Source organism: Ochlerotatus camptorhynchus, unplaced genomic scaffold (genome assembly GCF_037179485.1).
Source record: "Ochlerotatus camptorhynchus isolate MF236.1 unplaced genomic scaffold, CSIRO-AGI_Acam_v1.1 ptg000139l, whole genome shotgun sequence".
NCBI classification, from domain to species: Eukaryota; Metazoa; Arthropoda; class Insecta; order Diptera; family Culicidae; genus Ochlerotatus; species Ochlerotatus camptorhynchus.
The window spans coordinates 100,080-110,802 of record NW_027040629.1 but is presented as its reverse complement, the minus strand read 5'-3'; the positions used below and the strand labels follow the sequence as shown (position 1 = coordinate 110,802).

At 39.5% G+C, this 10,723-nt stretch overlaps 1 protein-coding gene across 2 annotated transcripts; it reads right to left on the bottom strand.

Annotated features, from left to right (window-relative positions):
• Nucleotides 1–3,531: 3,531 nt before the first annotated feature.
• On the bottom strand, nt 3,532–5,263 carry Nelf-E (negative elongation factor E). Of its 2 annotated transcripts, none has more exons than XM_065221178.1 (5): nt 5,139–5,263; nt 4,894–5,074; nt 4,427–4,821; nt 4,226–4,364; nt 3,532–4,014 (listed from the first exon to the last, which is right to left on the bottom strand). In XM_065221178.1, the coding sequence occupies exons 1-5, from the start codon at nt 5,217–5,219 to the stop codon at nt 3,938–3,940; spliced, it is 873 nt and encodes a 290-aa protein (XP_065077250.1). In that variant the 5' UTR covers nt 5,220–5,263; the 3' UTR covers nt 3,532–3,937. The 2 variants fall into 2 exon arrangements, with proteins under 2 accessions (XP_065077250.1, XP_065077252.1); XM_065221180.1 differs by having other exon boundaries at nt 3,535–4,014; nt 4,253–4,364; nt 5,139–5,260.
• Nucleotides 5,264–10,723: the final 5,460 nt, after the last annotated feature.

Here is a 10,723-nt window from a genome sequence, read left to right as displayed (position 1 = left end):
CAAACTGTTCCGAAAGGAGAATGTTGTTTTCCTCGACAAACTTGTGCAAACGATTGAGAATCAGTTTCTCGAACAATTTGCTCAGCGCTGAAAGGAGGCTGATTGGTCTGTAGCTTGAAGGCAATGTTGGATCCTTACCGGGCTTGGTGATGAGCTAATGCCATACAGCAGCGCTCTTTTATATCTTTTCAGGTTAAAGCAGAATGATGTGCAACCAAGTAGTATAAAAGCTACAAAGACTCCTCCCATTATGAGTAGTTAGTTTGCAAGTAGCGACACTGGCTCTTTTCCTTTTGCGTACACGGCGAATGAGAACGACCCAAATTTGAGTTTAGTTCACTCATAATCGCCAAAAGTGCAGGAACTCAGCGATGAGTAAATTTGTCTCATGGTTTCCTGTGGAAAACCTAAAAAATCTGCCAGAAAATGAGGAAATTGACGAAAATTTTATTCAGCCTCGGAGTAGTACCAATAGACTGAGTGAATCCAATCTTTACTTTTCTCAAATTCGGAAATTTCCTGGAAAACCCTGGGAAAACATGAGACAAATTTACTCATCGCTGAGTTCCTGCACTTTATTTCTTATTTCTGAGATAACTAAGCTCAAATTTGGGTAGTTCTCATTCGCCGTGATATCACCTTGAAAGATATCGGCGCCGGTGTTTAGCGTGATTACCTCTCACCCCAGCAGGCCTGGGTCCAATCTCAGTCGGCGCTACCGGCATATTCTAAGGCATAACATCTCTATTCACGCCTTCCTTCGGGAAGTAAAGCCGTCCGTCCCCGGTTGAGTTGATGGGTCGATTGGTAGGGTCCAGGTGTGGGAGCTGCCTCCCTGGCGTCGGTAGCATTGGAGCTCAGTACGGAAAACAAATTTCGCGTCACTTTTCAATAGGTCCTATCTACATTGATCGATTCTCTTCATCGACACTCTCTTTCGTAAATAAGTCGGCTTCACAAATGTTTCCTGCAGTCTTCGTCGAATTTGATGCTAGATTGTTGCTTCTTCCATCGAAAATATCCGGCCGTGGCGATTCAAAGTTGATCAAAATAATTTGTACCCCTGCTTCCAGTTTGATTACATGAGCATTTTGTGTGATCGTTGGTTTTGAATATGGACAAACAGGCAGATGAATTCTATTCCTACTCTTTACTATAATAAGCTTGGTGACCCTGAAAAAAACCCTGGTGAAACCTCCAAAACCAAACAGAGAGCGTCTCTGTTACTTCAAAACGTAGATGACATCCATGGCCGCTCACGCTTGGCGTGTTTAGTGTAGGTGATAGCATCACGGATCTCATTTTTCAGGAACACCTTCAGCACACCTCGCAAATCAGACCGGAGATACATCAGACACCACCACGGCAAGCCAGACGACGGATGGTAGTTATCTCGAAGAATTTGCGTTTGGTTCTGAATATGGCGATGAGTGTGCAAAATATTACGCAATTCCATCCTCCCTATTCGCACGCGCCCGATGACCGAAGGCGAATACCACTTCGACTTGTTTCATCTACTTACTACTCTCTGACGACTGTGCTGGGGAAGCAACATATGCATGTAGGTAATTGGTGGATTTGTTAGTTAATTCGACGCTTTTGGACAATGCTGGACATTTACCAGTTTTTCAATAGTTTCTTGTTGAAAATCAACATTCGGAAGCATTGTGATCGATGCGTAGCCATATTTCTGATCGATTGGTGATAAAATTATTGAAATTGGACCAGGGGCAGCTGAGTTATTAACGTTCAAAATCTTTCTTAATTTGTTACATGTTCCATTTTCGGTTTACACAAAGTGTACCCCCATATAGAAATTAAAGACGTAGCCCTACGTCAAAAATTAAAAAAAAACTATAATTTGCTGTTAAATAAATCCAGTGGCCGGAGAATGTTCATTTTAAAATCCCCGGTTTTCAACGTTGCAAATAAAAAAAAAAATACGGTTGTTCATATTCAGCAACAAACGAAAGTGTTCAGTAAATTTGGGATTTAAGAAAACCTCCAAGATTGCCTTCAACATATGTTTGAAGTCTTAGACTACGATCACACGAGTGGAACTTCGGATCAGAAAGTGGGTCCACTTGTCATTTGCGAACACTAGCGCACCTAGCGGTAGATGGCATCTTCTACCTGCAGTTAAGATAGGTAGCATGCTATGATAGTGTGAGTGCACATAGAAAGCCCATGCGGAAAGCTACCACAACAAATTGCTTGTTGAGCAGAAAAACGAACCACTTTTTGATTCATCGATTTGTTTACACTTCCCCTTCTGTTCTGTGCTACGATATATTTTCGTGAGCATTATAAAAATGTTTGCACTTCTAGATTAAGAAAAAGTCAATCATGGATCAAGATCCCATCGCCCCCCCCCAGATTCCACTCTGAAAGCTTTGAAGGCATTGGAACTTGTACGGACTTTGATGGATCTAACGTACCAGCACCATATTTGACGCGTTCCTAAGGATGACGAACAAGTCTATTTTTCATCGCATCTCGATTATGACAAGATACCTATTTTAAAAAAAAATTGTTACACTATTATGCCTAGAGCACTGGAACTAATACAGTCAAGATTCATATAGTACGGATTCGTTCTTGCCGGATTCCTATAGTACGGGTGCCACTGGATTCCTATAATACGGTCGATCCGGCATTAACGAATACACGTACCATATGGGATTTGAACTAATTGGAACCAAACACTGATTGTACGGCAATTTGAAGAGATAACTTCCTGATGTCTTTGGAGAAGTTGTTCAGCAGATTCCACCTTTTGAGAATAATCCGTTTCCGGTAGGTCACAAGTCGGGCCCTGTGGAAGATCCGGAATGAAACTGATCCTAGAACTCATACACTTCTTATCAGAATGAATTCGATGTTATGACCGCAATATGGACTCTGCAGACTACGGGATGGCCCTCCGCAAAATTCGGAACATCCGGTCGTAAATCCGGTCGTTTTACGCATCCGTAAAAGTGTTCAATTCATGAAACTGATCCTAGAGCTCCGCGGTTTTTTTTTCGACACCATTCATAGACGTGTCTTATAACGATGAATTCGAGATGTGACCAGAAAATTGACACTAGGGACCACGGGATAGCCCCCTAAAAGAACCGAAACATCCATCAAAGTGGTTAATTCATGAAACTGATCGTAGAGCTCCGCGGTTTCTTAAAAACCGCTCATAGACATCTTATCAGAATGAATATGGAGTTATGTTCGGAATATGAACTCTGGAGACTACGGAATGATACACCAGTAGATTCGAAACATCGTTTCGTATTAGGGACTGTTCATTAACTACGTAGACACTTTTTAAGGATTCTTGCCCCCACCCCTTCCTTCCCCTGCGTAGACATTTAACCATACATTTTTTTTTCAATTTGTATGGGTCGTGGATTATTTTCCAACTCAATTTATCGCAGAAGTTCTGGAAAATTCTTCGAAAGTTCTCCGAAAAACTCAAAAAGATTTAGCGGTGATATTCAGCTACGATACCGAAAAAGCTATATATTTGTGTTTTACTGTATCAAGTTTATTGTAAGATATTCATAATCCTATTATACGCATTTTATAGACACGGTATTATTAGTTAATAAAGGCAACTGCATAATGTTGAAATTAAACCTCTCAAAATTTCAAAACTAAGTATAGTTGTAACAGTGCGGTAATCACCAATATACAATTCACTAATTTATTTGTATGATTTTGCATGTCTTGTTAGGCATAGTTGACTGTATTTTTTAAATAACTAAGACGCACAAACCGAGTAATAAGCATTTAGATTGAAATGGTTATTTGATACTGTTTATCCGAAGTTGTGAACTCACACAAAAACCAAAAAGTTATCAAATCATGCTCCAGATATTTTTACAGCGCCTCAAAGAGTTTCATACTTCATGGTGGCAAAAACTTACCAATTCCTTCGACATATTTAGAATATATCATCATGATCGTAACACACTAGTTCACGATTATCTTTGTGTTTACCCTTTTGTGATCGATTTGTCGCTGAAATAAAAAAAATAAAAAACCATTTTTTAGGCAAAACTGTTGAATTTGAATGGTTTTAATATTTAGGGGCGATCCATTGAGTACGTCACGCTCTAAGGAAAGAGGGAAGGTGGGTTACAAATGTGTGACAAGCAATGCATAAGGTATAGGGAAAACGTGACGAAACGGGGTTGGTGGATGAATTTTTCCTGAATTTCGCGTGACGTACTTAATGCATGCTTCCTTAGAGACCGACCTAAAGCTGACCACGTCGCCGAAGATCCTGCATCGTTGATTGGGTTTATCTGCGGTTGTCGTCTTGCCAGCTGAACCTGCAGTGCGATTCCTCCTACAGTTTTGCTGTGAACCTGAAATTAAAAAAATAACCGTCAACACACGTCTACTTTTCTCCCAGACACACCAGAATTACCTCGCTGATTGCACGATCAGCCGACTCGGTTTTTGAAAACGTAATAAATCCCCTGCCCTTTTCAATTTCCATAGAAATGTTCAATATTTCACCGAACTCGACAAAATGCTTTTTCAGGAAGTCCTCCGTCACTTTGTTGCCGGAAACGTATACCGTATTGCCGGAACGAGGCTTGTCGCGGGGTGAGTCTCCAGCTTTACCTGCTTGTTCCTCTTTATCGCGTTCATTTGCAAACTGCTGGTATAGATTTTGCACGCGAGCCGGATCTTTCTCCGTTGGCGTATCGGGACTAGTAGGTACAACCGGATTGGCGGGAGATGTTTCAACTGATGAAAACGATTGATACGACTGAGTACCGGGACTGGATTCTTGATGTGATCTTTTCCGTTCCTGTCCTAAAAAAGATTGTTGATCACGGTTAGAAATTTCTTAATTATTCTCACGGAACAAACAATCGCAACATTTACCTTTGGGACGTTTGAAAGAACTCTCCTGTTTGAGCTGTGGTTTCTGAATGGCTTGTATAGCTCCGCTTTTGATAAGTTTTCTGGCAACTTCCCGAGCATCACGAGCATCTGCCGGTCGCTTTGGAATTAGATTCTTCTCCGGTTCCTGCTTAGGTGCCTTCAAGGCTTGGAGTGCCTTTTTCTATCACAATTTTAAAGATTCAAATGATCCGCAGCTCTTGAAAGTAAACACCAAACGGACTTACCTTTTTCTTCAACTTGGCATATTTTGTCTGGAGCATAAGCTCTTCTTCAGTTAAATTTGATGGAAAATGTATGTAAACCATTGTGAAAATGGATAAATTAATATTTTGTAAAACTTATTTACCAACACCTCACTGCAAACCGACGCTGACGATCACTCAAACTACACGGTAATCGCAAAAAACTCTTTTATGACTATAAAGTACACATTTCAGTGCCAACATTTCAAAGGGGCGTAATTGCATTTGTAAACAATGGCTTTAGCCGTCGATTTCTCGTGAATAAAAGCTCACTCATGAAAAATAATGACACCAGCAGGTAGAGAGATGTTTCCTCTACCAGTTAGCATTGTCATTTTGGAGAGGTAAGATTTCATTCGCGAGAAATTGACGACTAAAGCCATTGTTTACAAAAGCAATTACGCCCCTTTGAAATGTTGGCACTGATTTTTGAATGAAAACGGGACTACCCACAAAATGAGTAAAATTTTACACATTTATGAGTAATTACTAGTACAAAAATGAATAAATTTTATGCATTTATGAGTACCAGATACTCATAAAATGTGTAAAAAATACACACATTTTAGGTGTAGTCCCGTTTTAGCCGAATATGCATACTTTATAGTCAAAATTGAGTCCTTTATAGTCATTTTTGCGTACTTTGCGGTTTCCGTGTACGCGTCAGCATATACGGGCCTCTACTGTTGTCTGTCAGAGTAAACACGCTATTTCAAAACTACCCAAATTTGGGTAGAATCCAACTAGATCGGTCAAAAATGAACCTGCCCAAAAATTTTAAATTGGCTCACTACACAGTTAGAAAATATACCCAAAATTAAGTTTTTTTCACTCATCTCGGCATTATAGTGCAGGAACCCAAAAGTAGGTAAAGCGGGTCAAAGTAATTTTCATTTACTTGTGTGCAGTTCGTATGGAATTTTCCACTAGCTTTTTAACCAAAAGTAGGTAAATATGATTATACTCAACGTTGGGTTCCCACACTTTACTACCCCTGTTGGGTGGTTTTGCTCCTCCGTTTTTGACAACATTAGAAGGAGAAAAGGAGACAAACTAGTCAAAAGTAGGTAAAAGTGAACTGGTCGTTGGGTGCTTTTTTCTTACCGTGTACTTGACTAGCCTACACGGTAACCGCAAAATGCCCAATAATGACTACAAAGTAAGCATTTTCGAGGGAGACTGGGACTACCCATTATATGAGTAAAAATATTACCCATTTATGAATATGTGTTACTCAAAAATGAATACTTACTACTTGTTTTTGTAGTTGTAATTACTCATAAATGGGTAAAATTTTACTTTTTTAGTCCCAGTTTCCCTCGAAAATGCTTGCTTTGTAGTCATTATTGGGTATTTTGCGGTTACCGTGTATAGAGATTAGTGACGTTTAACGCACGCACACTAGTGGGAGCAGCGCCGTGTAATGTTGTTTATTATTTTCCTCTGGCTAACCTAAAAAATGTACACTCAGAGATAAATTAAATCAAAACAGCTTAAAATTAGCGGTGCCGGTGGTGTAGTGGTAAGCGTGATTGCCTCTCACCCCAGCAGGCCTGGGTTCAATCCCAGTCGGCGCCGCCGGGATATTCTGAGGCATAACATCTCTGATCACGCCTTCCTTCGGAAGGGAAGTAAAGCCGTTGGTCCCCGGTTCATGAGTTGATGGGTCGATAGGTAGGGTCCAGGTTTCGGAGCTGCCTTCCTGGCGTCGGTAGCATTGGTGCTCAGCACGGAAAACAAGATCGACGGAAAACAAATCAAGGAAAAAAAAAGCTTAAAATGTATGCAGATTTCCGCTTAACCTTATTGAGTCCGAGCCATGATTACTTCGGCAGTAGCAAAGATATTTCATTAACAAGATATTCCTCGAACAAGGCAATGGATACACCACCTTTATGTGATCGCAGTGCCATCTCGTGAGTGCACATTGAAACTGTTGGGAGTCCCCCGCCAACTTCACCACTAAGTTCTTTTCACTCATTTCCCATGTTCCGTTCAATAAGCTAATTTTCAGTAAACCGCTTATAGTAGTTTGCATTTGGCTACGGCAAAAATAATTACTTATTTGTGTGTATTTTCTACCCAAAATTGAGTTCAATTGACTCAAATTGGAGAATATCTCATATACTCACTAGTAGCTTATTGAACGATAGTCATGAGAAAGTCGAATCTCTCGTTCCGTTTTTGACAACAACAAAAAGTGCGAGTGGGATGCAAAACTCAAAATTACCCAAAATTAAGTAAAAAGAACTTAAATTTAGGGTAATTTTTTTTCTCTGCGTAGGATGATCGATGTCATCATCATTATATCACCGACAAACCGACATGACACTTAATTTGGACTTATGCCCGAAATTCGTAAATGGTCGATTTAAATGTTCAGTGATCCGAACTTTCAAAACCATAGGATTTTTTGATCTAGATAAAAATAATTTGTCCAGAATAGATCAGACACGAACCAATTCATATTTTTTGCATGCGGGTTCATGGCTTATCTAAATGTTTCCGGCGAACACGGAGCCAGATGTCAGTAGTGTGCTTTGGTCAGAAATTTTATTGCTTTTGCTATGGTCATTCATGTCGGTTTGTCGGTGATTATATTGCGATAGCAAGATTCTCACTTCGTTATGATTGCATCGATTTTCAATCGTTACCTCGATCATTACCCCGTTATACGTATCTGAAACGCTTGAGAAAACAATCACTAATCCAAGCTCACTTTATAATGGACTTGTAATATGTTTTGCTATCGAGTGAACGATTTTCCAATATCACCAATATTTCCTTTATTTAACATCGGGCTCTGTTCCACAATCTAGTGCCAATCACCGACGGACATCGATTGCCATCCATTGACGGCAATCGAATATGCAGGAAGGCAGCTTCCACACCTGCGTAGGATATCGCACTCATTCAACACACATGGGCCGGGACCAACGGCTTTACTTCCCTTCTGAAGGAAGACGTGACCAGAGATTTTTATGCCTCAGAAAAATCCCACCGACCTCGGCTGGGATTGAACCCAGACCCATCGGGGTGTTAGAAAGCAGTCACGCTTACCACTACACCACCGGCGCCGGCCAAAACAAACATTGTCTAGTACTAGAATTTTGACTACAATGGGGTACGTTAATCGATTTGCTGAGAAAAAGATTGATGACGATTCTGAAGATTTCTTGCAAAAAGATGATGAGCGATGCAAGTAAATGCGAGCAATGAAAGAATTTTTTTCAAAGATTAATTCGCTAGTGTGAGATATGTTGAGCATCTATAATTGAGATTTAGATGTGTCGCCTCCTCAACAATATGGGTATTTTTGGAATCGGTATGACGTGTAGAGTTCGGAAATCCATATCTGACGCCTTTTCAAAATCCAAATGGTGGTTTCCAGTTAGAGAAAAATATAAAAATACTGTGAAATATCCCTCAATATGGGTATTTTTGGAATCGTGTTGATATGTAGATACCGGAAATTCATGTCTGACGCTATGTTGAAATCCAAGATGGTGGCTTTTTGTAGAAGAAAAACTTGGAAACACTGTCAAATACACAATGTCAATACAAATACACAATATGAGTATTTTTGGAATCGGGTTGACATGTATATAGAGATCTCCAAGCGCAATCTCACGAACACTAAAATCCAACATCCATACGTAAAAACGAAGAAGAAGAAGAAACAAAAAGGTATCGCGATATCACAACTACTTAAAAAGGTAGCGCGCGGTCTCACGCACACTTTTGTGCATCTGGAGAACTCTATAGGGTCCAGAAATCTATGTCTGATGCTATTTTGAAATTCAATATGGCGGCTTCCGGTTACAGAAAAACAGAAAAATACAGACGGGTTCTCCGTCCATACACGTCACTCCGATTCCAAAAATACCCATATTGGACAGAATTTTCAAGTTTTTCGCTAACGGAAAGCCACCACATTGAATTCAAAATGTCGTCAGCCATGCATTTCCGGTCTTTACACATCACCAAGATTGCAAAAATACCCATATTGAGGGGTATTTCATAGTATTTCTCAATTTTTCTGTAACTGGCAGCCACCATCTTGAATTTAAAAAAGGCATTAGATTCCGTCACGTCACCAAGATTCCTAAAATACTCATAAGGTGGTGTATTTGACATAATATCCCAGTTTTTATTTAAACGGAAGCCGCCATCTTGGATATCAATATGGTACCAGGCATGGATTTCTGGTCGTCACTCCGATTCCAAAAATACAAATATTGTGAGGTATTTGAGTAAGTTTTTCTCTATCATGAAACCCCCCTATTGAACGGCTTCAGACATCGATTTCCGGTCCCTACAAGTCACCCCAATTCTAAAAAATATCTAAAAATATTGAGGATAATGTCCCTAATAAAAAATAACCATAAACGAACGATAACCCAAATCATTGAACTATTCCAAAAATGGTTTGGATGATACCCAGAACACGTCGTTAAGCAAATTAACCATACAATTTTTATTAGGGGTTGCAGTAATTTATTTAACCGGAAGCTGGCATATTGAATTCAAAATGGTGTGAGACATGGGTTTCCAGTCCTTACACTTCACCAAGATTTCAAAAATACCCATATTGAGAGGTATTTGACATAATTTTCAAGTTTTTCTTCAACCGGAAGCCGCCATATTGAATTTCACCATAGTCGCAGACGATTTCCGGCCCTTACACGTCACCCCGACTCCAAAAATACCAATATTGTGGGATACTTGACAAAATTATTAAGTTTTTCTCCAACCGGAAGCCACCATCTTGCATTTCAAAACGGCCTCAGACATCGATGCCCGGATACACGTCACCCCGATTAAAAAACATCTGGTCATATCTAAAAAACTATTTGTCCAATACATTTGCCCTTGGAAACACATCAAGCAGAAGATTTTTTCGAAGTGTGGTGAAAATTTGAGCCCAAAATATTAAGAAATAAAAAATCCCGCCCATGGTGAAAATAGGCCATTTTTTAATAATGATGATAACTTCAGGGAAATGTGAAGAACTTCATACCTGTGGCGTGTTGAGCTGTTGAATATTTCCAGAAGAATGATCATCATATATCATTTGGTGTTTATACCCCGTTCACATTACAACCTATATCACGTAATATAGGCTGTCTTGCAATGAGCACTCATACATAGGATTTCCAGTGAAAACTAGATGTATGAGTGCTCATTGCAAGACAGCGTATATCACGTAATATACGCTGTAATGTGAACGGGGTATTACGATAATTTCTGAGAATGCTGGTATTTTTAGATTTTTTCGAAGAACTTAGAACTCTCGGACAGTCTATTGAGTTCGCTCTTAGTATTCTCCCGGTATTTCAGATGAATTGTCTCAGGAATTTTTTTTTTAAGTTCGGCTAAATACTTCTCCGGAACTCACCTTTGAATTCATTTGTCATACTCCTAAAAAGTTCAATGGAATTATTCTCAGAACTGAATTTATTTCTAAAATCGCTTTAGATTTTCTCCTTCCCTTGGAATTCAACTTACAGTTTCTAAATTCTCCTTATAAATTATTGTAGTTCTACTTACATATATCTTAGATTTAG